Source organism: Giraffa tippelskirchi, chromosome 4, assembly GCF_054371585.1.
Source record: "Giraffa tippelskirchi isolate mGirTip1 chromosome 4, T2T-mGirTip1v1.2.pri, whole genome shotgun sequence".
Taxonomy (NCBI): Eukaryota; Metazoa; Chordata; class Mammalia; order Artiodactyla; family Giraffidae; genus Giraffa; species Giraffa tippelskirchi.
Window position 1 is genome coordinate 55,012,523 of NC_137278.1, and position 27,404 is coordinate 55,039,926.

The 27,404-nt window shown below is 41.2% G+C and overlaps 1 protein-coding gene across 28 annotated transcripts in view; it reads left to right on the top strand.

The window, feature by feature from the left end:
• The window catches only part of KDM3A (lysine demethylase 3A), a 55,455-nt gene that overhangs the window by 18,589 nt on the left and 9,462 nt on the right, over positions 1 to 27,404 (top strand). For 11 of the 28 annotated variants that reach the window (XM_081592886.1, XM_081592889.1, XM_081592896.1 and 8 more), the window contains 11 exons: positions 4,006 to 4,169; positions 6,118 to 6,635; positions 10,301 to 10,505; positions 13,437 to 13,651; positions 16,778 to 16,930; positions 17,069 to 17,164; positions 17,790 to 17,917; positions 19,552 to 19,747; positions 20,988 to 21,160; positions 21,585 to 21,821; positions 23,865 to 24,036. In XM_081592886.1, coding sequence (XP_081449012.1) covers positions 4,006 to 4,169; positions 6,118 to 6,635; positions 10,301 to 10,505; positions 13,437 to 13,651; positions 16,778 to 16,930; positions 17,069 to 17,164; positions 17,790 to 17,917; positions 19,552 to 19,747; positions 20,988 to 21,160; positions 21,585 to 21,821; positions 23,865 to 24,036 — 2,257 coding nt within the window. Of the gene's footprint in view, positions 1 to 1,251; positions 1,305 to 4,005; positions 4,170 to 6,117; positions 6,636 to 10,300; positions 10,506 to 13,436; positions 13,652 to 16,777; positions 16,931 to 17,068; positions 17,165 to 17,789; positions 17,918 to 19,551; positions 19,748 to 20,987; positions 21,161 to 21,584; positions 21,822 to 23,864; positions 24,037 to 27,404 lie in introns of all 28 variants that reach the window. The other 17 variants (XM_081592906.1, XM_081592910.1, XM_081592907.1 and 14 more) reach the window with 4 other exon arrangements.

Below are 27,404 nucleotides of genomic sequence, written 5' to 3' on the forward strand. Positions count from 1 at the left end.
CAGTATGACAATCTTTACTGACTCCTACTATTGAAGGGCAGGGAGCATGTCTCTCCGCTGTCTGTCAGCATCCTATCCAGCTCAGTAGGTTTGTGTGAACTGATTACTGGGAACAGTAGAATCTATTTTCAAAAAAGCCTGAACTTTGGCTGGGAGATAAGTCCCTCAACCTATTTGAGCCTTAACTTTTACATCTAAAATGTGAAAATAAATTTGATGTATAAAAGCATGTCTGTTTCAGCTTGTAAGACCTATCCTAGAAGATGGTTATTTTGAGACATTAGTCTGCCATCTTCTCAGTTAGCTGGCTTTCCAAATAAAGCCATATTCCTTGCCTCAACAAACAAAAAAAAGACCTATCCTAGTTATCTTCTCATTCTAAAGGAAGTTGGAGATGGTAAATTTTTCCTGGGTATTGATGTTTTAGAAATTATTACTATATTTTTAATTATAAAAAGTTATTCTCCTTTCTATTTCACTTATTTTCAAAATAAAGATTGTTTACATGTTTTTAAAAAGTTACTCTCATTTAAAAATATTTAGGTAACCTGGAAAAGCATAGTAAAGAAAAGATCACTCATAATCATACTTTTCAGAGACTCACTATTCACATTTTGGAATACCTATTCTCCTCCTGTTTTTGTTTGTTTTTCTTTTCCCTGTATATTCATAGAGACTTAAAGAAACAAAACTAAAAGCCATACTCTTGTGTAGCTTACATGATTCCACAGTATATTGTGAATGTTTCTCCATATCAGTGAATATTCTTCCATATCAGTGAATATTCTTCTTTGTCATGAGTCATCCTTGTAATCAGACAAGTTTTTGGAAACACTGGCCTAGCCTAGATTTCAGGAGAGATGGAGAGATAAAGAAAGACATGGAGAGAGAAAGAGTTCATTTAAATGTGTGAGTGAAAGGTGAGTACAGTAACACACTTGGTGCATGTCTCACTGTGTTTCCACTTTGCACATATGTTGGACGTGTGCACAGTTGGTAGTCTTTGGGTGACAGGAGTTTAGGATTAGGTAGACGAGAGTCTTTATTGCCTTGATGAATACTTCTGGATAAGGTGAACCTGTTTGCCAGTAGCATCTGGCTCCTTGAAGGTCTTCTCTGCCTAGCAGACTATTCCTCAGAGTTAGGATGTTGCCTGGTTAATTGAGACAGTCTGCTGAATAGTATGAGCCAGCAGTATCCTTTTCGGAATATCATTATACACTCAATTATATTATCTCCATCTGCTGGCAGGGAGGAACTATTGCCATGACTGGTATAGAAGACCTTCAGGGAAAACTCTTCAGGTAAGAAGAAACTTGGACCCTTGTCAAGTCAGAGGCCAGTGCAGCGGTATGCACTTGAAGACGGGTTTGGAATCAGAGTCCCATGCCTGTTAAGCTAAACCTTAGGAAAGTTATAGAGTGATCTACTTACTTCAGTTTCAACCGAGGAATTTTGCATAATGTGTTTCTGCTTTGAGATAGCTAATCAATGTGCCAGGCACTGTGGTAAAGCACTGCCGTTTACAGTATGCTTCACTGCTCGTCTTTTTTCTCATTGCTCTCCTTTATTACTCCTCATTACAACTGAGGAAACCGAAGCTCAGAGAGCTTAAATAACGTGCTAGCAAGTGTCAGAGACTGGATTCCAACCAGGGTCTAATACCAACAACTAGCACTCTTGGCCACTGTGCTGTTGCCATTCCTCTCCAGAACTTTTGCCTGATATGGTGAGGCACCATTGTAAAAACAAGAGAGTCCTCCTTCCTTCCGTCTGGTTCTCCATCCCTATTTCCAGTTAATACTTACTGAGCATTTAATATGTGCTAGACATTTGTGAGCATTACTGCTTGGCTCTTGAGTTAACTCAGAATACAATTGTAGCTATTAATATTTTCAAATAAGAAGTGCTAAGAGCATTTATCCATTCATGCACTCCACCAGTCTTATTTATTGAGCATCTGCTCTGTGCCTGGCTTTAAAAGATTTAACAATGATGTAAGAGCAGGGTCTCTGTCCATAGAAGCTTATGTTTCGTTGTGAGGAGACTGACAGTAAAAAAAAAAAAGTAACTTAAGGTATTTGCACAGTGTGTTAGTACAATGCAAGATAGAAACATGGTAATATAAAGTGTAAGGCAGTTACGCTTTGGGACACTGCTTTGGAAAGAGTGATCAGAGATTCTGAGGTGACAGTTGAGCAGATATGAGGCTGAAGGATGGGACCAGCCACATGAAAATGTCCAGACCCAGAGGGGAATAGCAAGTACAAAGGTGCAGGCAAGAAAGAGCTTAGAACATTTGGAAACCAGAAAGGAAGCCAGTTTAGTTGAAGCACCTTTAACAAATGGAATGATAGGAGGCAAGGGGGTTGGCGGAGACCAGACTGTGTAGAATTCTAGTCAGCATGGAGTGACTGATTTGTGTTTTATAAAGATTGCTCTGTGGTAGAATTTTAACTTCAGAGAAGAGGCAAAAGGTTCAGGCAGAAATGGAAGGAGGTCAGGCCAGTTGGTATACACGTGATAGTCTAGGGGAAAGATGGTGGTAGGGGTGGCCTGGAAAGAAGTTGATAGATTCCATAAACATTTTGGAGATAGAGGCAGCATTTTCTGGTTGATTGATATGGGAAATGAGATGGATCGAGCAGTTCAGTGGATATCGTAACAAAATATCTTATTTCCTTAATTCATTTTAAAAATGAGGAAACTGAGGCCCAAAGAGGTAAAGTTTGGCTATCCCAGGGATGTCCTTAGACTAGCCAAAGCCTCCCCCCAAAGATCCTTCTGGGAAACACTAAGCTAATATTTAACCAAAACTGAGCTCACATAGTGTAATACATGATCAGATAACTTAGCACCTTGAAATAGCGGAAAGCTGTGCCAGAACTTTTAATATTGATTAAGTAAATTCTTATTTTTCAGATGTTTTTATTTAGCATATACTAGACAGTATTTCCAAGGCCATCAAAGTAAATGTCTGCAAAGAAGATTCACATGTAGGCTACATAGTTTACATTCAGAATTGTGAGGTTTTAAAAACTCTTACTAAGAGAAGTTCTACATCATATTTTAGGAGTTAGTAACTAGAAGATGAAGACACTTGAAAGATTCTACAAGTTTAGATCTGGTGGTAAAGTGAAAATAAAGGTCATTGAAAGAGATAATGATTGAAAAGGACAAGTGACTTTAAATTTACACACATGCGAAGAGGCTGGTGAAAATGATATGTGGATTTCACCTGGTATAGCCATAGAATGTTCAGTTGTCTGGAGTTGAGTTTAATCTCTTCCTTCTCTTTCCATGGTGGGAAGTTTTATTTTTTTGGATAGTATAAACTGGGAAGAAGTTGGTCTGTTACTCATATTTTTGTAAAGGTAAAAATACACAAAAAGGGAAGGGGACAAGTGTCTTAACTTTGTCCCACAAGCCTGTCGTGACTTGATATTTTTTGCAGCTTGGGATGACCTTTGTGACTTGATGAGCCACTTACAAGCAAGAACCAACCTTTATTGCATTGTAAAGGCTTATGTTGGTACCCAGTAGGCTCCACTGCCTGCAAGAGCCCTATGTGGTCTGGTCTCCTGCCAGTCCTCACAGTAAGTGCGTGGTGGGCACTCAGTAACGCTGAACTGAATGCGTGTGAAGCTGCCACCATTTGAAGACAGTCGATAAAAAGCTCACTTCTGTGCATTGCACTAGTCAAGTAATATGCCACATGGCTGCGTTTTCCTGGCATTCAAAGGTCTGTAAAAGATCAACTTGTGGTCTTTTCTAGGAAGACTCAAGTTTTGTGAAAAGCTGGAGTGACTTATTTGATAGCCCTCAGGTATAAGTCCTTAATTTGTGATTTGTTCATTGTTCTCCTATTCTTTTCTTATTATTTGGTAGTGGTATTGTGCTTGTTGACTACTAAACCAAGCAAATAAACTTGAATCTTGCAAGCATTTTGTAATTCTGCCACTAGGGGCTTCCCTGTTAACATATGCTTGATTTGGTATCTTTTAGGCCTCTCCCAGTGTGTGTCCTGTACAGTCTGTTCCCACAACAGTTTTTAAGGAGATACTGCTTGGCTGTACTGCAGCTACTCCGCCAAGTAAGGACCCAAGACAGCAGAGCACTCCCCAAGCCGCCAACTCTCCACCGAACCTCGGAGCAAAAATCCCTCAGGGGTGAGTCAGAAGTTAAAGATGTTTAATCTTGCAACCCACTGGAATGGGTTGCCATTTCCTCCTCCAGGGAATCTTCTCAACCCAGGGATCGAACCTGCATCTCTTACATTTCCTGCATTGGTGGGTGGATTCTTTTACCACTAGTACCACCAGGGAAGCCCATATTGATGTTTAATCTTAATACAGAAGTGTTATTTTAGCCTTGGTTCTTTCTGTCTGAGCTGACATTGCTCGGGTGGCAAGATTGACCCTACATTCAGTGTTTATAGAGAGGGTGTTAGTGCAGTGAAACTTTGATGTAAAAAGATACACTGATGCCATTCAGTGTATCTCAGGTTGTCAGGGGAGGCCAGAGTTGCCAGTTGGTCATATGCCTTCAGAGGTGATAACGTGTAGTTGGCATACAGACCTATATACAACAGGTCACAGAAAAGAAAAGGGTGTGAGGAAAGAGGAGCTTTCTTGACTATGTATAGAGAGAATGGTCCACTGAAATACTACAAACAGCTGGAGAACAGATGTCCACTTACAAGGAAAGGGGAGCCAATTGGTTTTGTGTGGAAGACTGAGATCCATGGGAGTGTGGGGTAGTGGGAAACAGGGTTCCAGTGAATGAGCTTCATCAGCCTGGACCTCAACTATAGCTGAAAGATGCAGCAATAGAGAAAACAGTAAGACATAAAATCAAGGAAGCAGTAGTTATGACTTATAGTTACTTATTTACAGAAGTTAGTGGAGTAAGAAATGTAAAATCTAATCAGAAATTTAAAGTGGCCACAAGATTAATGGAGAAATGAGTTTTAAGGGAAGGATCTTTTTTAGGAGGGGTGGTGGCCTGTGTAAGCAGTTGTAAAGACCTAAGATAGGGCTCAGAAACTGGTGTAGGAAGGTGGGTTTGGAAGACCACTGTAGTAAATGGGAGAGTGCATGAGCACACCAGTTCACGGGGAGGACAGCAGGCTGCTGGGGAGGGAGCTTAGAGGATGACCACAGAACAGTCAGAGAGAGGGCAGGGTGGGGGGAGGTTGTTTATTCAGAGTAGAAAGAGGAAACAGTAAGAAGGTTGGTGGTACCCAAGCCAAGATGTCTACTGTGACTGCTTCCCAGGTGGCTCATTGGTAAAGAATCTGCCTGCCAATACAGGAGACTTGGGTTCAATCTCTGGGTTGGGAAGAATCCCTGGAGAAGGGAATGGCAACCCACTCCAGTATTCCTGCCTGGAGAATCCCGTCGACAGAGGAGCCTGGTGGGCTACAGTCCATGGGGTCACAAAGAATCAGACGTGACTGAGCAACTCAACAACAACATGAGTGTGTCAGTGAGAACTTCTCCAGGATGAGATCCTTTGGTAGAGGGAGGAAAACTAGTGTAAGAGGGGAAAAAGGACTTTGCATTCTCCTGAGGAAAGAACTTTAGGACAAATTTCAGAGAAACAAAAATTGTTTAAGAATAAACCCCTATTAGGAGTGGAGAGGGTACCAGATTGTTCTGTGAACAAGCACATCATCAGCTGGCTCTTATCTTTGCTTTGGGTCTTGATCACTGACCAAACAAGCATGAGATTGTCCAGTGCCTAGGCTGGTAACATGTTCGTAGACGGAGTTTGATGCTGCTGGTGATTTTGGTTTCATGTGATATTCTGTTTTGAGGGAAAGCTAAGGTTCATTTTGCTGTAAGAAATAGAACCAACATGAAGTAGTTAACTATGAGAACACGCAGATAGAATTTAGGGTTGTGTTTTTCTTAGTGTCTTAAGATATTTTTGCATAGCCATTGACTGATTACTTTTAACTCCAGCCCACAGAAACCTATCCTGAATTCTCTGATATAAGCAGTTTTCTTTTCTCTTTCATACTGGTTACTTTAGGGAAGCAAGCAATTATTTTTGGAAGGTAAGGAAGAGATGAAAGAGGCCTAGATGCTAGTTTTCCATATTAATCTTTTTCAGATGTCATAAACAGATTTTACCAGAACTTTCTTCCTGTCTAAATACAAAGCCTGAAATACTGAGAACAAAACCAGATGTTGCCTGCAAAGTAGAGTTGCTCTCTTCAAAGTCCTCTCAGATTGGAACTGGAGACTTAAAAACCCTGAGTGAACCAAAGGGAAGCTGTTCCCAGCTGAAGACCAGCACTGATGAGGAAAGCAGTGTGGAATCTCTTCCTCCATCATCGACTGACCCTCCTAAGGAGTGCATGCCAACAAAGGTGTCTTCTATGGCAGAATTGGAAATCACCAACACTCCTGAACTGCAGAAACATTTCGAACATGCACCTTCCACATCTGATGGCCTTTCAAAGAAGCCAGAAGAGAAAGCAGCTGTCAGTAGTAACAGTCCTAATAGTTGCGTAGAAAAAAGGGGAGAACCTTCAACTTTAGGCTGCCAGTCACAGAATATAAAGGCGTCTTCAGCAAAAGGAGATCCTGAAAGCTGCTGTACAAGAAGCAACAATAAATTCCAGAATGGTGAGTGTTTCTGCATATGTTTATTGGTAGAAGGTAAGAGATGGTTGTCAGTATATACATTATCTTCTTACCTTATGAGCAAATAATAGGAAAATGACCGTAGAAAAAGTTCAAAGAAGTAAAACCCCTAAATCTTCTGAGAAATGATTAGTTCATATTTTGGTGGAATTGGTTCTATGTATAGGGAAACACAGATGGCTGTGAAACACATGGGTTCATACCAACAGTTTTACCCAGTGCATTAGTTGTAGATGTCTGTCAGCATTTTAAAGGCTGCAAGGATACCCTTATATGCATTTACCATATGACTTAGGTGGGTCCCAGTTTTTGGTTATAAGAAAATTTTGAAATAAAATCTAAAGTGATCTGATTGCTTTATCGTCATCCTGTAACTGATCTTTCTGTAACATCTATGTTGGAGAGAACAAAGTGATTAAAGTTTTATGCTCACACAGGTACAGTTCGGATTTGAAGTTTTTTAAAAAAGGAAATTGCATCACCGCCTCTAGCAAAGAGATTTTTAGTTAAAGAATTTAGGGTACAGTGCTAACTTAGGACTCCCCTCTTTGCTTAAGGGAAGGTCCTGCTGCACCCGTGATTTTTGTTTGTTTTTAAATTTTTTGGCCACACCACACAGCATGTGGGATCTTAGTTCCCCAACGAGGGATTGAACCTGTGCCCCTTGCAGTGGAAGCAGAGTCCCAACCACTGGACTGCCAGGGAAGTCCCTTTGCACGCACAATTTAGAACTCAGTGCCCTTCTTATAGAGAAAATGGTACATTGTATTTCAAAATACTTACAAATTTGAGGGTACATTTCAGTGATGGGCGTTATTAGAAACTCTCTTACTAGAATTAACAGAGCTAAATGTCAAAAGGTTCAGTTTAAAAATAGATTTGATAGATGTCAACTGGGTATAAAAAAACTTGAAAAACACTTAATAAAAACACTGTTCATTTGGATAAGTAACAAATGGATAATCCACACTCTAGTTCTTCCTGCAGGGCTCTGAAACTAGAGGGTGGGATGGGTGGATTTGACTGGGGGTCTTCCTGAAGTAGAGTTGGAGGAATTGGAAAAGAACTTTCTTTGCTGAATAATTCTTCTAACCCAGCTTCATTCTTGAGGTTTAAGTTGATATAGCTGGTAATTTGCATAAAATTAATTGCATAAGATGATACTGTTCCTCAGGAGTTATGTAACTCCCCAAGAAAGTGAATATTCATGACCATGTCCCTGTTCTATTTCTTTATTCTTTTTGAGTCACCAACCTTCACATTCAGCTAGTTTTTAAGGCAAATTATTTTAATATTATGTGAAGAAGCAGTAAAAGTTCTAGACCAGTAAGCACATTATAGATACAGAAGTGAGTTTCAGAGTCCAACTTTGTCTTGCTTAATAGAGCAACTCTGTTCCAACTAAAATGATTTTGAGGGAAATGAGAGGCCTTGTCACATCCTGGTGTGTGCTGGCTACTGGGACTTCTGGCTGAGGAGTAAGGCAGTATGATTAGAATCCTACTGAGATCTCTGTACTGTTTCCACCAGTATTGCTTGTGGATATGGAAAGACTCTACTGGACACTGCTTCTTCACTGTGTGACCTTACTTAGGGGTTAGGAAACAAAAACAAGCTGGAGTTGAACAGCCACACTTTTTTCTATTTGGTAGATGCATGGCTTCTCAGAAGTCAGTATTGCTTTTTTTCTCTTGGTTCGATTCTGAGTTAAGAGAATCATTGATGAGGGATCAACTGCTGCTCTCCTCAATACAGAGCTAGCTTTAGATAATTCAACTTGCTTATTTGTAGATATTTCCTCTTTTAAGCCCAGGCAAAACAGTTGTAAGATAATCTCTGGGCTCAGCTTGGGAAAACCTGGTCCCATTCAAAGGGTGATGTGTTTTCAGTATCAGGATGGAATTATAAAGTTCCATCCTGAACTACTGATTACTTTATTTTCTCTCCTTTCTTCTTTACCTTCTCTTTCACTGAATAAGAATGTTTAAGGAGTTGAGGCCTGACGGCATCCATTTAGCATTTTAAGGTGTGCTCTAGTCCTGCTTTAAAAGAGAGATAACATCAGGACACATCAAAGGTGATTTATTAAAGATGCTTATTTTATTTAAAGCCTTCTTTGGTTTGAGGTCTTTCTTCTAATTTCCTTCAAGACTGTTTACCAGCGTCTCTCACCCATCTCTCGACTGGTTCCCCCAAAGTTGTGTTTTTGTTTTTTGTTTGCTTAAGAATCTACTTTCCTCTTCTCAGCTCCCTTGGACCCCAAAGTAAGGTCTTTTCTGTCGGTTTTATATGAAATACAGTTGTCCTTCAGTATCCAAGAGGGATCGGTTCCAGGACTCCTGCAGATACCAAAAATCTGCAAATACACAAGTCCCCTACGGTCAGCCTTCCCCATCTGACACTGGGGTTCTGCATTTGCAGATGCAACCAGCCACAGACTGTGTAGTGTTTTCTTTCATTTTTTAAAAAATTTTTGGTTGTTGTTTGGGCCCATACTCCCTGCATTGAAAATGCGGAGTTTTAACCACTGGACCACCAGGGAAGTCCCTGTGTAGTATTTTCAATACTGGTTGGTTGAACCCACAGATGCAGAGGGTTCACTGCGTGCCCAAGGGCTCTTGACTTAGATTCTCTTCTGTGTTATTTCTGCTAACAGAGTGGTTGCTCTTTAAAATTAGGTCTCTACTTTTTTTCTCCCTTTAGAAACTATGTTACCATTTCCATTCAAGTTCTCCTGCTCCTAAGTTAAAAGTTAAACATGCATTTACTTAGAATCCAAATTCTGTCTTTAGCGAAGGCTCTTAATCTTGAATGGAAAGTATGTGTGAAGGAAATTTAAGATTATTCGAGGGCCAAGGGTCAGTGCTCTTGGAAGCACTTAGCAAATAACTTACAGACTGAGGGGCCTGTGTTATTTGGGTTTTTTTATATTTGGAATGGTTAGCTTTGCATAATGCTTTAGAAAACACATCTTAAACCAGTCTTTTTTGAGTGTAAAAACTGACAGAATTGATTTCCACGTGGTCCTCTATTGAGATAAACGTATCCCTGTGTATTGTTAAGTTTGCAGTGAGTTTGAGTTAACTATCTGCTTTGGAAAAGTCTGCCTGCAATGTTTATCTGTTTATTGGGGTTTAAAACAATATATTTACATATTTTTATTTATTTTTGGCTACCTCGGGTCTTAATTGTCACACATGGGCTCCAGAGCGTGTGGGCTCTGTAGTGTGCAGCGCACTGGCATAGTTGCCCTGGGGCATGTGGGATTTTAGTTCCCCAACCAGGGGTCGAACCTGCATCCCTTGCATTGGAAGGTGGATTTCTAATCACTGAACTACCAGAGAAATCCCCAAAATGTTTGTCTTATCTAGGGTTGTGAATACAAGTATGCATTACCTTGGAATTGTGAGTCTGGGATTTTACATTGCCAAATGGATTCACCAAATGAGAAGCATTTTAAAGAGAGTAAAACTTCCAATTGTTCTGATAGTTGTCTTCAGCCATTTTCAGAAATTACAGTTGAGCCAGTAACCGAGAAGAGGAATTCTCCCTTTGGGAAATCTAACCTTCTGAGTAGAAGTCAGTCAAAGATTGGTGTGATTTTTAAAAAAATCTGAAATGCCATTTCCTTCATTTTTTTTTTCTAGCCCCATCTCGGAAGTCAGTCTTGACAGACCCAGCCAAACTCAAGAAGCTGCAGCAGAGTGGTGAGGCCTTTGTCCAGGACGACTCTTGCGTGAACATCGTGGCACAGCTGCCCAAGTGCCGTGAGTGCCGGCTGGACAGCCTGCGCAAGGACAAGGAGCAGCAGAAGGACTCGCCTGTGTTCTGCCGCTTCTTTCACTTCAGGAGGTGAGGCCTGTGGGGGAGACTGAGGTAATCTGAGCCCTTCAATGTACTTTTCTCCCTCCTCTTCTATCAACAGTAAGTCTAAAACTGGGGAAAGTTACAGATGATACTTCTAATCTGTGGATTCTAGATCTTACTACATGGTATTTCCTACTCATACTCCTTTTCAGTTAGTTTGTTTTTTTTAAAAGCAAGAAGCTTAAAAATACAAACTTCTGATTTTAGAAATAACAAATAAAGAAAAATTCTGAAGGTTCTAAAAACCACCACACAAATGACTGCTGTTAACTTTTCAGTGCATCTTAGTGTTTTTGTGGTCATAGAATATATTCAAGCATACCTATTTGTTGTATTGTGTAAATACTGTTTTGAATCTTACTTTCCCCAATACGTACTTTCCCAGTACGTAATAGGAACCACTTGATGATGTCGTCTTCTTTAAAAAATTATTTATTTTTATTTTTGATTCTACTGGGTCTTCATTGCTGCATGCGTGCTTTCTCGAGTCACAGCGAGTGGGAGCTACTCTTTGTTGTGGTGCACGGGCTTCTCATTGCGGTGGCCTCTCTTGTTGCAGAGCACAGGCTCTAACGCATGAGACTCAGTAGTTGCAGCATGTGGGCTCAGCAGTTCTGACTCATGGACTTTAGTTGTTCTGAGGCACCCAGAATCTTCCCAGATCAGAGATCACACCTGCGTCCCTTGCATTGGCAGGCAGGTTCTTATCCACTGTGCCACCAGGGAAGTCCGATCATACTAACTTTTTTCAGCAAATACTTGTGAATAACTATGAAAGAACCCATACCATAATAATGATGTTTGAAAATTGACTTAACCTATTCCCTCGTTGGTATTCAGATTATTGTGTATTTTTTGCCATTAAATACAGAGATGATCATCTGTTGTCCATATCTCTGATTATTTACTTTGAATGAGACACTAGAAGTGTCCCTACTGGGTCAGAAGGTGTGTGTTTTAAGGCTTTGATACTTGAATTCTGCCAAATTGCCCTGGAGGAATATTGTGCCTGTATCCATGCCCCCTGGCAGCTTTTGAGCATTCCGTCTCTATGCCAGCAGGAAGGAGATGTGTCTTTTAAAAAAATTCTTTCTGCTTTTATAGGCAAAAGCTTTCATTTTTGCATTGCTTTTTTTATTTTAAAGTCAAATTTAATTTTCTTCAAATTCTTACATCCTGAGTGAAGAGAAAGGTAGCCTTCTGGTCTTTTTGATATATAAATGAGCAGTGTTGTTCTGGGTATAGATGAGCTTTTAGATAATGGTACATTTTCTCAGAAATCGACGTAGAATTTCAGGGTCAGCTAGCTCTAATCATAAGCAGAAGTGTTGCGTTTAATTTCTTCTTGTCTCTTCCCATTTAGTTGTATCAAGATTCAAGATTGCTGATGAACTGAATTAAATGCACAAGCATTTTAGATCGTTTTATCTGTGCTGGTAACTTTCAGATTCAAGGTTATTTAATGAACGAGTGTTTTTAGATGGTAGGTAGTTTGTCCTGTTCATTCCTAAGTAAATTGCAAAAGCATCACAGTAAGTGTGTGTAGCATTAGGACCGTGATAAGTGTTAACAGAAGCCAGTGTGGAACAAACTCACTTCTTTGGTAAACAGAATGTTATTATTTTAAAAATAGAGCCTTGTTCCCCCTGACGTTTGCAGTGATGATCGATACTGTCATAAGTACCATCAGGTTTGTTTCCCATTATGTTCTGCAGATGAAATAGGAGAGGGCAGGGTCTCGGTGAAGTTCAGTTGCCATATCCTGTTTACCGTCTCCTCCCCATTTGAAATGTCTTCCAAATTTATTTTTTAGAATTACGACCAGCTCTCATTTGGACTGTCAGTTAAAAACTATGGGCTCCTAGAAATACGTTTGCATCTGTTAATTCAACTCCCCATGTGCTTCCAGTTTGGGACAAATGATTTTCCTAAGGCACAACTTCATGCATCTCATGGGCTCAAAAAATTTTGGCAACTGCCCAATGACTAGCAAAGAAATTGCGGTCCCTGCATTTTTCTTGCTTTTATATGAAATAGTGTTTCCTTGACATGCCGTCTGTTACATAATATCTACCTTTTCTTGCAAGGCCAAGCTTAATTACTGTCTCTTAACATGAAGGCTTCTTAATATTAGCCCCACAGAGCTTAACAGTCAGCACTTCTTCCTCTGACTCCTGTAAGACTCCATGATTGCTTACCTGTTATATCCTGTTTGTATGTCTCCAGCTAGATTGACATATATTGTTGTGTTTAAATAAATTCCAGACTACTACACAACCTAGAAAAAACCAGATAGATGTCAAAGATGAATTAGAAAGAGAATGTTGAGAAAATACTCAGCTTTCGGCTCCACCTTCCTAGGTACCAAGGCCCATCTTAACACTGCCTCTTATTCCAGAAACTTGGAATTTATAGCTAGAATTCCTAAGGATTCTGAGTACCTCATGAATTCATGTGGGTATGGCTTCAGTGATATCTAGGGTTAGCCTTCCTCTGCTGAGCATTAATCTTTTAGCAGTAGTTATATTCAGATCTGATCAGGTTATTTATCACCTTCTGTTTGTTGTCAGTTTACTTCTGTGATGTCTTGTGATTGTTCTTGCTATTAACTTCCACATCAGGCAGGTTCAATAGCTGTCCCTGGAGGTGACAGGATTAGATACCTGGTTGGAGTGTAAAGCACACCTCCTCTCCCCTCCAGTCCTTCATGTCTTTTGGGGGAAGACCTGGATGTTTTAATCTTTATACTGATGCTGCCACATAGCAAATTGGCTGTAACTAGCCATGGAGATTATAGAAAGCTGGGAAGGAAATGGGGTTGATTTAAATATTTAAATAGTAACAACAAGGTGTAAATCAATATTTTATATATGTAACGTGCTTTTTTTTTTCCTTTCTTCCTTTCACTTCTTCTAGGTTACAGTTCAACAAACATGGTGTACTGCGGGTAGAAGGCTTCTTAACACCAAACAAGTATGACAGTGAAGCAATTGGCTTGTGGTTGCCTTTAACCAGAAATGTTGTGGGGACTGATTTGGACACAGCAAAGTATATCCTGGCCAACATTGGAGACCACTTCTGTCAAATGGTGATTTCTGAAAAGGAAGCTATGTCAACTATTGAGCCACACAGTAAGAGCATCTCTTAGGGGGTAGGATTTTTGAGTCCAACTTGACTTTCATTCCTAAATGACACCTAAGTCCTAATTGTGTGGGTTTCATTTTCACCTAGAAGTTTAGACGACTTTGGTATACTGAGGTTGCATTTTTTTCCTTGTGACAGGTTCTGCCTGTTGATTTAATCAGAGTCAGTTACCTCTCTTTGGAGGTTGTTTAGGTTGTTTACTAAAGGAGCGGAACTCATTTTTTGTTAAGAAAGTTAAAGGGAGATGGTGGTGGAATTTGCACAGCATTACCAACAGTATGGGCTCACCTAAAGGGGTGAGACAGTCTCACACTTTCATCCATTGTTGTATCTTTTGCAAATGGTTGAAAGTAAAAAGTGCAGCCTTTTCATTCCTGTAGTAGGTATCTTTTCAGACTTTGCATAACCAAATATGTTTCAATATAAGCATCTGTACATACCAATGTTAAGAATTTTGATTGTAGTAACCAAAATTGGTTCCAGGAACTAACTGAAGCTAGTTTAAGCACCAAAATAATATATTAGATAAGTTTGATTATTCTTGCATCTCAGAGTTCAGGGAATGGAAACTGGGGCATTCCCAGGAGTGGAAGTTCAGCGCTAGGTGGGGAGTGGCATTGTGAACTCCACCGGCAGCTGAAGTCTTACTGAATTGAAAAGCAGCTTTAGAATCACTCCGTTCGGTTGGGCAATAGAGACCCTGATAAGTCGAGAATTGTATTAAAGTTTTTTTCCTGTGATCTTATAATTAGGACAAGTGACTCTGGTGTTTCATTTTCAGTAAAGATACAAAAGTTTTCTTCTTACATACTTTTAAGTAAAAGAAGATTTAAAGAATTCTTAAGTAACTGATATAGAGGTGGTATATGAGTGATTGGAATGTAAAAACACTTCTTTTAAATATGTTAGTAGCTTCCTGAATCAGCAGGACTGTTTTGAACTATGGATGTTTTTTTCTGTGCTTAAGGTGAGTTGTCTGAAAAATGTGGGTTTTTATTTTTTCATTCCAAAAAAAACACAGTTGTCTTTTTAAGAGCATAATTAAGAAACTCGGTCCTTAAAAATTATATGTGATTAGCCTTTCCTCCTTGATTGTCCTATTCTTCTTCATTTCCTCTGTGGCAGACTGGTCAGTTGGAGAGAGGAACTCGCTGTGAGTGATCCTGAAGGATGCTACCACAAGAGGTTCCTAGAGAGGGGGTGAGATGGTGCCCTCTGCTCCTGAGATTAGGAAGCAGGTCCCAGCCTTCATACGTTTATTCTGTCTTTTCAATGACAGTCATTGAATAGGTGGCTAAGAGGTATAAGACTACTCTCTAATAAAACAGTCTAACCCAGTGACCAAGGTGAAGTTCATAAAATCTCGTCGGTAAAATGCCTGAAGCTCTATGTATTATGCACTGAGCTTTCACATTGTAATGAAATGGCAGAGGTTCACTCAGCAGTTGGATTAATTTGAAGCAAACTGAAGTTAGTCATGTGTTTTATGGTCAGTCTGAAGAAAGAAGTCACCATTGACTAGGTTAGGAAAAGGTGAATGTTCTCGTTAGAAGATGAATATGACAGTATTGATCCTGTCTTGTTCAGGAGAGAGAATGATCTTCTGATGGAGACACTGGGCTTTTCTGTGACCCAGGAAAATGTCCTCCCTTTGCTCCTACTCCTTGAAGCTTTCTGATGCTGTATTTGGCGCTCCTCCATCGCAGGGAAGGCCCCTCCCTCCAGTTCTCAGAGCTTGGCCACTGGAACAGAAGATGCTACTTTGTAGATGTCTAGGTTATGCCTCCGTCTGTTAAATATTTGGTTAGTGTGAGTCAGTCCTGGGGGCCTGCATCACTCCTGGCTCTAGCAGAATTGAGTTTCTGTCTCTGGTCTGTGAAGGAACCAACTTTGGACTGTTGTGCCTTCACTAGTTAATGTGCTGCTCCCTCCAGGTTCCCTAAGCACCCTGAGGGTTTTTAATGGGCAGTCTGAGAGGTTTTGGGGCATCTGTGAATAACCAGACACCCTGCACTGAAAGTTGGGTTTGTGGATTTGAGTGAAATGTTTTTCCTTTGGAAAAAGTGTGGTCCGTGCTGCCTTTATAGTCTCAGAGGGTCTCATGACCCAAAAGGTGAAGAACCACTGCTCTCTGATACCTGTGTCTAAACCCCAACTTGCATAACCAATGTTGCTTTCCTCATTGACTTACTCATCAGGACTTCCTACGCACCAGCAGTGTGTAGAGCTCCTTGGAGGGTGGGGTGGAGGTGCGGATCTGAGCAGGAATTCTGCTTGCATGAAGTTTAGTCTCCTTGTTGTTCCGTTGCTGAGTTGTGTCTTGACTGTTTGTAACCCCATGGACTGCAGCACGCCAGCCTTTCCTGTCCTTCACTATCTCCTGGAGTTTGCTCAGATTCATGTCCATTGAGTCAGTGATGCTATCTGACCATCTCATCTTCTGCCATCCTCTTCTCATTTTGCCTTCACTCTTTCCCAGCCTCAGGGTCTTTTCCAGTGAGTCAGCTCTTTGTGTTAGGTGGCCAAAGTAGTAGAGCTTCAGCTTCAGCATCAGTACTTCCAATGAATATTCAGAGTTAATTTCCTTTAGGAGTGATTAGTTTGATCTCCTTGCTGTCCAAAGAATCTCAAGAGTCTTCTCCATCACCACAGTTCAAAAGCATCAATTCTTTGGCGCTCAGCCTTCTTTATGTCCAACTGTCACATGCATGCATGACTACTGGAAAAAAAAAAAACCATAGCTTTGACTAGATGGACCTTTGTTGGCAAAGTGATGTCTCTTTTTTAAATACACTGTCTAGGTTTGTCATAGCCTTTCTTCTAATGAACAGCATCTTTTAACTTCGTCGCTCCTCAAGGGAAGTAAAACTCCCCTTGACTGTGTGCCATGTACAGAGGCCCAAGTTTGGAGTGCAGATACGAACTAATGGGAATGCCAGAGGAGTCCAGGAGAGCTTCATGCCTGGGGTGGGGGCTTGGGATGGGCTCTGAAGGCTAAACAGTTACCTGGAGCTCCAGTGAGAGGGGGAAATGGCACCAACTCCCTCCCCCTTCATGTTTTATTTCAGGGGCCCTCTCCTCCCCAAGACTAAGTGACTTATTGATTTTCGTAGGACAGGTTGCTTGGAAGCGAGCTGTCAAAGGTGTGCGGGAAATGTGTGACGTGTGCGACACCACTATCTTCAACCTTCACTGGGTGTGTCCTAGGTGTGGGTTCGGGGTATGTGTGGACTGCTATCGGATGAAGAGGAAAAACTGCCAGCAAGGTGAGAACTGACTTCATTCTTCTCCCAGCCCCTTCTGCTCTTAAATTAAGCCTTTCATTGATATGCGGGTGATGGATTTCTGAAACTTGTGGGGCCAGAGTCCATAAAGAGCAGTGACTACAAATCAGTTCTTTGCAGGTGCTGCCTACAAGACTTTCAATTGGCTGAGATGTGTGAAGAGTCAGATACATGAACCAGAGAACCTCATGCCTACACAGATCATTCCTGGAAAAGGTATTTCATGGGGTGCAATGATTTTCTTTTGCCTGTGTTTTGATTAGCTCATAGGGGCTGGTAGTTTGGTTTTACTTTGTGTAATATAATTACTTGCTATCTTTATTTTGGTGTGCACCATAAATTGTCCAGAAATGTGTTAAATAATGCCCCCAAAGATTTTGATTAAGGCTTCGTAAAAATTTCTTTAAAAGGAAAGAAAATGGCGCATTTAGAGGAAAGCATACTTAGGATGAAAAGGAGGGAGTATAAGCACCCTAAAATGCATGCTAAGTCACTTCAGTCGTATCTGACTGTTTGCAACCCCATGGACTGTTTGCAACCCCATGGACTGTAGCCTGCCAGGCTCTTCTGTCCATGGGATTCTCTAGGCAAGAATACTGGAGTAGGTTACCATGCCCTCCTCCAGGGGATCGTCCCGACCCAGGGATCGAACCCGTGTCTCTTCTGTCTCCTTCATTGGCAAGCGGGTTCTTTAGCACTAGCGCCATCTGGGAAGCCCACTCTAAAATAAGTGCTGCTAAAACAAGTTATTTTGTTAGAAATACCAGCTTCTGCTTTGTATTGTTGAGGTTGAAAGTACCTAATATCCTTGTTCAGATGTTTGCCTGTGCCCTTTTTTTAGCCCTCTATGATGTTGGAGACATTGTTCATTCTGTAAGAGCAAAATGGGGAATAAAAGCAAATTGTCCCTGTTCAAACAGGCAGTTCAAACTCTTTTCAAAACCAGCCTCAAAGGAAGACATAAAACAGGTATTACTGTTTATGCTGGATTCACCATCCTTGTTAATTGTTGTCTGTCTGTTTTCGATAACCTGAGGATTTCTATAGTATATTAGAAAGGAACATGGGGAGAGCTGTCAGTGGAAAGAAATGCTTCATCTGTTTCATGTGGCACTTCATAGACCCATTCTCAAGTTTTACATTATTTTTGTGGACTTTACTTGTAGTCTCTTTTAGGTAGGATTTTAATTTTCTTGTGTGTGTGTGTGTGTAATAAAGTTTTATTAAAGTATAAAGGAGATAGAGAAAGCTTCTGACATAGACATCAGAAGGGGGCAGAAAGAATACCCGCTAGTCTTTAGCTGGATGTTATATAGTTACTGCTGCTGCTGCTGCTAAGTCGCTTCAGTCGTGTCCAACTCTGTGCGACCCTATAGACGGCAGCCCGCCAGGCTCCGCCGTCCCTGGGATTCTCCAGGCAAGAATACTGGAGTGGATTGCCATTTCCTTCTGCATAAGTAGGATTTTAATTTTCATTCCTTGAAAAAGCAAAACCTTTTCTGTTACAGTCTACTTAATAAATTGCTCTCAAATTTGTATAGGTTTTTAGACTTACCATAGTTTTACACAGTTAAAATTTTTCAGATAAGCCTCAACATTTTTTAATTACTAAATATATTTTACCTGTAATAAATATAAAAAGAATTGAAGGAAATAATACTGAAATGATCCTTTCTGTATCTCTCACTTAGTGTAAAAAATGTGTACATTTTCTTGGTGCTCACAGGCCTCTTTATGGTGACATTTCCTTCATGTCTGTCATCACATCTACCCCCTTTATTCTTCCTCACCCCAGTAATCATTAGCCCACTTTACTTTTAGTAATCAGAAATTATTTTACATTTTCATGAAGCTGTGGTGTGGAAGGCAGCATTGGCAGAAGAGTTTTGATCTTTGGAGTCAGAACTGAATTTGAATTCTTTTTCTGCCACTTTCTAGTTGCATAACTCTGGCTCAAATGAACTGATGTATATGTGCTTTAGCTTCCTCATCAGTAATAGAGGAATAATAATGCCAGTAAAATAAGTGGTGTGCTCTGTCTGTACAGTTTGTTTGTCGTTTTTGTTGTTGTTCATGTTCAGTTCATGTTTTGAGTTCTTGTTAGGGCTCTTCATCACTTTTGAAAGCTTCCTACACTATGCTGAATCAAAAGAGCATTTCCTTTTTCTGAATTTTCCCACTTCCTTCTGAATTCACAGCTGTATTTCCTACCCTGCCTCATTTACTTGTTCAGTCACTGGTTTTTTAGTGCCTACTCGTGACACTTGGGTCATGGGAACAAACTGGGCATTTTAAAGAAACATGGTGGATGGAGTGATAGGAATATGAGATGCTGCTACAGTGATGGGGGCGTATCTTGCTGTGTTTACATCCTTCACATCTTATACTTTCTCTAGTAATACATAGAAGTTAAAAAATTAAAATCTCTTCTGTGCAGTTCTGCTCTGTTATTGCAAGATTACTGCAACTGTGATGATTTCCAGGGCTATTGGGTAGTTTTGTTGCAGATATTTCTCTCTTACTGGTGAGCAGTTAGGGAAGAAGATAAGAAGAAAATGCAGTTTTCCAGCCTGTGTCAAGTTCTCCTTTTATACTCAACACAGACTTCCTTAACTGGAGAAAAAGCGACTCTCGGTACCATGCTCCCACAGAATCCCTTAGGGATGGAGCCAGTGACTGTGGGTGGGGAGGCCACCTCCAAGCCTGCCAGCAGTGTGAAGCCCCCCTGTCCGGCCAGCACGTCTCCTTTGAACTGGCTGGCAGACCTGACCAGTGGCAATGTCAACAAGGAGAACAAGGGTGAGTGTTTCTTGCCTTCCAGAACTTTGGTCTGTTCCCAGAGGGACTTGGCAACCTCAGTTCCTGGGAGAACAGAGTGGTGAGAAGTAGTGTGGAGGGTTAGGGGTTCCCTGTAGTCACCTGAGACCTGATACAGTTGCAGGCCCAGAGATAACTTTTGCTGGTGAAAGAAGTCATTGTTGAGCTTCTGTTTAGGCAGGAATAGGGTGGGCTGAGACTTGTGAATTTCAATAGTAATTTTTGCCTTTCTGTGTCTACCCTGTATATATTTCCTATTCTATCTAAATGAGAACACTCTGGCTTCAACTTTATTTTTCTCATCCGTGCTGTTGTCTCAGGATACTTGATTATAGTATAAAGAGCATGGGTTTGGAAATCAGGTATTTAGAATTTAGGTGATTCTGCTTTCTGGCTGTTTTACAAGAAAGAAAAATTGCAGGTCAGTTTCTTTCACACAGAGGTATTAAACATCTCAGTGAATAGAATTCAACACAGTAAATAAAGGACTTATACAGGGTGACCCAGCAGGGCTTGAGAAGTGCAGCTGCGGTTTTAACATTAAAAAAGTGGGGAAAAGTCATGTGAGGAGATACAGAAAAAGAGTAAAATTCAAAACCTGCTTATAATTAAAACAAAAGAACTTAGAAACAGAAGGGAATGTCCTTAATCTAATGAATTTCTACGGTAAAGTTGACAACAAACATGTTAAATTATTACTGAATTTTTTAATCAGTTGAATAATTTTTAAACCGTTCCCTCTGTGTTCAGGCATGGAATGAGGATTCCTGTCTTCAGTCTTTTATTAAACATTGTACTGGAAATCCTGGCTATTGCAGTGAACAAAAAGATGTTAGGATTGGAAAGAAAGAGATAAAAGTGTTGATATTTGTGAACAATCTAATTACGCATGTGAAAATCTGAGAGAATCTATATTTATAAATACCACCAAGGTTGATAGTTACCATGTTTATTTATAAAAATCAGTTGTACTTTACATACCAGGAACAAATAAAAAGTACAGTCTGCCATAGTATCACTTTGGGTATTGAATGTTTATGTATATATACTATATATATATATATGTAATAGCAGTTGGAAATCCTTATCAAAATCAGTAATATCATTAGTATTTATCCTCTTAAGTTTCCTGGTTCCATAGTAATTCTGTTGATAGAAGACTAGTAAGGGCTCTACCTTTCAGAATGCTTTTCCATCTGGATGTTTTTGGTTTCCTTTTTAGAAAAGCAACCAGCGATGCCAATTTTAAAGAATGAAATCAAATGCCTTCCACCCCTCCCCCCCTTGAGCAAATCCAGCACAGTCCTCCACACCTTTAACAGCACAATTTTGACACCTGTAAGCAACAACAATTCGGGTTTCCTCCGAAATCTCTTGAATTCCTCTACAGGAAAGGTATGTATTTGTCTTATTGTTTATACTCTCCCCCATAAAGATGAACAGAGTCAGAGTAGAAGAGAGTAGAGAAACTAAAATAGAAAGTAGAAAGAAAGATGTGAGTCCATTGCTTTCTTCCTTCATGGGTACAGAGGCTGTATCATTGGCAGATGGGCTTCACAGCTTCTAATTCTTGGCTGATGGGCTTTTGGGTACACTGATGTGCTGATTCTAATTCTTGGCTGGTGGGTACACTTTTTTATGTACCACTTCTGAGAGTTGTGATGTCAGGTAGAGAAAGAAGACTTAACCTCTGTGAGAGTTCTGGCTTGGGTTCTTCCCTGGGTGTGTAATATGTACTTATCCTACTGTTATAGGAATATAGGGTTTACTGATGGTAGGGAATGACATGTTTAAGACTTATGTTCTTTTTCAAATTCAGACTGAAAATGGACTCAAGAATACACCAAAAATCCTTGATGACATCTTTGCCTCTTTAGTACAAAATAAGACCTGCTCTGATTTATCGAAGAGGCCCCAAGGACTGACCATCAAGCCCAGCATTCTGGGCTTTGACACTCCCCACTACTGGCTGTGTGATAACCGTCTGCTTTGCCTGCAAGATCCCAACAACAAGAGCAACTGGAATGTGTTCAGGGAGTGCTGGAAACAAGGGCAGGTAAGGGGCCTCTTGACTGGCCCCACCACATCCCCTTCCCAGTGCCTTTGGTAGACTTCTGACAACCCCACCCCACAGCCCTTTCCCTTCCCCCTTTCTGTGCTATATACTTTATCTCTTTTTTTCTGTACTTTATTGTTTAGGGTGAATACAATCAGTGTGGCTGTGAGTCTTACTTCTTACCACAAACATTCCTAAGCTGTATTCTCTGATGAGGTTTTGGGTTTCATTGCTTCCAACCAGTCATCTTTGGATCTTTTATTTTTTTATTTTATTGTTTTTGACTGTGATGGGTCTTCATTGCTGCACACAGGCTTTCTCTCATTACAGAGGTGGGGGCTTCTCTTTGATGTGTGTGCAGGCTTCTCATTGCAGTGGCTTATCTTGTTGCAGAGCACAGGCTTCGGTATTGTAGTGCCCGGGCTCAGTAGTCATGGCACACAGGCTTTGCTGCTCCACGGCATGTGGGATCTTCCCAGGCCAGGGATCGAACCCATGTCCTCTGCATTGCACAGCAGATTCTTAACCACTGGACCACCAGGGAAGCCCCATCTTTGGATTTTTGATGAGTGCTTTCTGGGCTCAGTGATTCTTGTGTGATAAATGTCAATTGGAAAATCGGATGTGTGACTGAGGCTGATGAAGTTTGGGGGATTAGACAAAATAGGATAAAAATCAGGCGTCCTTCTTCCATGAATTATAACTTTATGCCAAAGACAATTTTAGGTGGCCCTGAGCCGTGTAGTGTCAGCCTGGAACTGGTGTATAGTCTCCAGGTAGGAGCCTGCTTTAAAGGGCAGTGATGTTCCATCTTAAGTTTTCATTGATAGTTTAGGCGATGCTTGGCTTTGTGGACCTGCTTCTTCTCTTTCTTGTTTTGGTTTATGTTTTCTGGATCTCTGTCTTCTCTTCTGGACCAAACAGAATCCTTGCTAAAGGGATAGTTTGCTCTTGGACAAGGCCAAGACTTGGGAATTGCCAAATAGAAAAATGTATGTATTTAACAACAAAAAAATTTTTTTCAGTCCTGTTCTCTAACAAGATTTTCTCATGATGACAATGACAGACTGAATACAGTCCACTGACATGTTTTGTTTGGATTACATAATGACTTGCTTGATTTTTTGTTTGTTTAGGTAACTTTTATTGGGGTATAGTTGCTTTGCATTGTTGTGTTAGTTTCTATTGTACTAACACAGAGTGAATCAGCTATAATGCTCTTGTTTTAGTCTCTTAGTCATGTTCAACTCTTTGCAACCCCACAGACTGTAGCCCTCCAGGCTCCTCTGTCCATAAGATTTCTCAGGCAAGGATACTGGAGTGGGTTGCTGTTTCCTTTTCCAGGAGATCATTCCCTACCCAGGGATCAAACACAGGTCTCCTCCGTTGCAGACAGATCCTTTGCCACTGAGCCATCGAGATAGCCATATAAATATATCCCCCTTTTTTTGGATTTCCTTCCCATTTAGGTCACCACAGAGCCCTGAAAAGAGTTCCTTGAGCTGTACAGTAGGTCTTGTTTGGTTTTTTGAGGATTACATAATGGTTTTTAAAAGTTGAACTTGTTAATATTTTAGTCAGGCTGTTTCACATGAAGATGAGGACTTCTGGTCTATCTTGGGTAACCAAAAGACTGGGCGATCTCAGGGTCATGTTTCTGGTTGGTTAACAAGAGGCTGCAGGCCAGTGGCAACGCCCTCCTTGGACAGGGCACTCTCGTTTCCTTTGTCTCCTGCATGTCCCTGACCCTGAACCATGGCGTTGGTGTTTTGTGAGTTGTGGGATCTGAGTCAGAAAGTGTGATCCTTCCTTTTCAAAGCTTGCTAGTTAATTTGAGAGCAAGGGGTGTGTGTAGCAGGTAAGCGGTGAAGACAGGAAATGCTGTGGGAACGCAGAGGACTGTGATGTCATTTTGGGAGCTGAGCCTAAGGACCAGCCTCAGAGAAAAAAACAGAGCAGCTCTTTGCGGAGGGGCAGCGCAGCGTCGGGAGAAGGGACAGAGCTGGGGGAGTTCAAACCGAAGTCCTCGTTCTCCTCTCCTAGCCAGTGATGGTGTCAGGAGTGCACCACAAGCTGAACACTGAACTCTGGAAACCCGAGTCCTTCAGGAGGGAGTTTGGAAACCAGGAAGTCGACCTCGTTAACTGCAGAACCAATGAAATCATCACAGGAGCCACAGTAGGAGACTTCTGGGATGGCTTTGAAGATGTTCCGAGTACGTATTACAGACCCTTTAAGGGGCTGAGGATGTGAAAAGGGCGGGGGGTGGGCACAGGAGCAGCAGGAGCCGACTGTCCTTCAGTGGAAACAGCAGCACTTTTTATGAGTCTGGAATTTAAAATTCCTGTCTTACCTCCTCCTCCCTTTCTTTTTACAAATTCTGTGCATTTGAACAGAGGCAGATTCTTTTGGTAGTTCCTTTGAGAGTGAGATTTTAGTCACCTCTTCTTCAGGTGACTCCGTGTCTGTTCTGTGACAGACATGTGCCCAATGGCGGGGGGAGGGGAACACAGAGCCAGGGCTTGTGCCTCCAGGGTAGTGGTTTTTTGTAGCTTTGCTATTTAAAAAAGAAGATTGTCAGTATGTTTAACAAGACAAGCTGAGCTGAAAGTGCCAAAGAATGAATCCTCATCACACAGCTGAGCCTGATTACTGCCTCCTCACTTGGGCAGGGGTTCAGTGGTGGTCAGGGGGCCATGTGTCTGGTGCTGAGGCTGGGCGCTTTATGTGACTGGCCAGTCAGTAACGTGTTTACAAGCGCTCTGTGAGCCCCAGCACCTATCGTCAGGCTCCCGCCCTTTGAGGGGGTTTGGCCAGTTCATTCTGTAGACTCTCAATTCAAGAATTTCTCATTCTCATTCTTTTAAGGCATACCTTTATCTTGTAATGTCTTGCTTCCTTTTTGCCTGTTACTCACATTTACAGGTTATGGCCCACACTTTCAACAAACTTTATAACCAGGTATAGCTGACTTTAAGTAGAGTGTGATGGGGGTTTTCACACATGAAGGTTAGGGTGGAGTTTCAGACGTCAGATGTTTACCTGACGTCTGAAATCAAAGTCTGTGAAATGAAAGAGGAGACAGGTGCAGTGTAGAGTTAGTGAAGCCTTGGCACACCTGACAGGGAGCCCTGGAGCAAGCATTGCCCCTTGTGGTCTCAGACTGGGCTGAAGAGAGGAAGAGTCAGGGCCTGTATCCCCTCACCTCCCTCAGGCCCTGGGAAGGGCAAGACCTGGCAGGGCTGCTGTTTGCAGCTGAGGCCAACCACAAAGCTGTGAGGACAGCAGGTCCTTTGAAAGGGGATCTTGTTGTCATTCAGTTGCTCAGTCATGTCCAACGTTTTGTGACCCCATGGACTGCAGCTTGCCAGGCCCCTCTGTCCTCTGCTATCTTACCTGAGTTTCCTCAAACTCATGTCCATTGAGTCAGTGATGCTGTCCAACCATCTCATCCTCTGTTGCCTCCTTCTCCTGCCTTTAGTCGTTCCCAGCATCAGGGTCTTTTCCAGTGAATAGACTCTTCACATCAGGTGGCCAAAGTATTGGAGCTTCAGTATCAGTCTTTAACATTCAGGGTTGGTTTCGTTTAGGATTGACTGGTTTGATCTCCTTGCAGTCCAAGGGACTCTCAAGAGTCTTTTCCAACACCACAGTTCAAAAGCATCAATTCTTTGGTGCTCAACTTCCTCTATGGTCCAACTCGCACATTCCTACAAGATTACTTGAGAAACCATAGCTTTGACTAGAGGGACCTTTGTTGGCAAAAGGGGATACAGAGGCACACATACCACAGTGTGCATTCCAGTTAGGCCTGGGTTCAGATCCTGACTCTTGCTATGTACTTGCTGTGTATGTGAACTTGCTAATGTCATTTTTCTGGGGCTCGCACTTCCTCATGCCTGCAGATGGTTAAGGCAGCCCAAAGTCAATGGCAGCCTGCCTTTTCCATATTGATCATTCTTCTGCCCAGATCCCAACACACCACCCACACTGAAATGTCACTGATATTCTGAGCAAACACTGTACTCTGTATTTTCCTGTGTTTGTTGTGCACCTATGTAAGTTAGATTATGGGACAGTACTTGGTTGACCATCAAACACTTGTGTACAAACATTAGTCCTCAAGAATTTAGGGTTTAAAGTCAAACCTGGGTTCCAGTTTCAGTTCTTACTGCTTAGTAGCTGGATGACCTCAGTCATCTTTCAGTCAACTGACCTCAGTCAATTTCCTCATCCATAATTAGGAATATTGCATAGTGCCAGAAGTCACTGGGATATTGGATTGAATTGTAAGAACTAAGTGGTTTTAAAACACTTAGCAGAGACTAGAACACAGTAAGAGGTGTGAAATAATAGTTATCATTGCAGTTAGCCATAATGAATCATGGCTATAAGTCATAATTTCAGCATATCTTTTTCAATTAGAAGTTCTTGGTTCCTTGACATGACCTGCAGTGGTTAATTGTCTATTACAGGAAAATAATCTGATTAAACCCTCTATGTATCATCCAGAAGATGGGGTGGGGGGGTTGGAGGGTGGGGAGAGTGTGCCTGCTGTCTCTGGACAGAACATCAGGTTGCTTCAGTCTCTCTGAGCAAAATAAGTCATTGCTATTTCATGCTGGCCTCAGAAAACTGGGGTTTCTAGACATCTGTGACCTTTGATTGTTAAAGTGCTTTGCTGTTTGTTATTTGGGAAGTTGCTTGCTTCTGGAACACTATATAGGAGGAGCCTGGATCTATCAAAACACTACCTATGTAACATGGACAAAAGGGAGCAGCTAAAATCTCAAAGAAGCAGTTTGAGACAGGGCTCTCAAAGAGAATCCAGAGAAGACAGGGCTCTAATACAAATTAGTCAGTTATCTTTATTTTACTATCCCTTGCTGGGTATAGTGGATTTCTTGACACTGAATAAATAAAATGGTTGATAATTTGCAGGATGTGAATGTTAAAGTTAATATTTGTATATCAAAAGAAGAGAAGTGAAAGGCAAAGGAGAAAAGGAAAGATATAGCCATCTGAAGGCAGAGTTCCAAAGACTAGCAAGGAGAGATAAGAAAGCCTTCCTAAGTGATCAAAGAAACAGAGGAAAATAATGGAATGGGAAAGACTGGAGATCTCTTCAAGAAAATTAGAGCTACCAAGGAAATATTTCATGCAAAGATGGGCACAATAAAGGACAGAATGGAACAGAAGCAGAAGATATTAAGAAGAGGTGGCAAGAATACACAGAAGAACTATACAAAAAAGATCTTAATGACCCAGATAACCACGATGGAGTGATCACTCACCAAGAGCCAGACATCCTGGAGTGGGCCTTAGGAAGTATCACTATGAACAAAGCTAGTGGAGATGATGAAATTCCAGTTGAGCTCTTTCAAATCCTAAAAGATGATGCTGTGAAAGTGCTGCACTCAATATGCCAGCAAATTTGGAAAACTCGGCAGTGGCCACAAGATTGGAAAAGAGGTCAGTTTTCATTCCAATCCCAAAGAAAGGCAATGCCAAAGAATGTTCAGACTGTCGCACAATTGCATTCCTCTCCCACGCAAACAAAAGTAATGCTCAAAATTCTCCAAG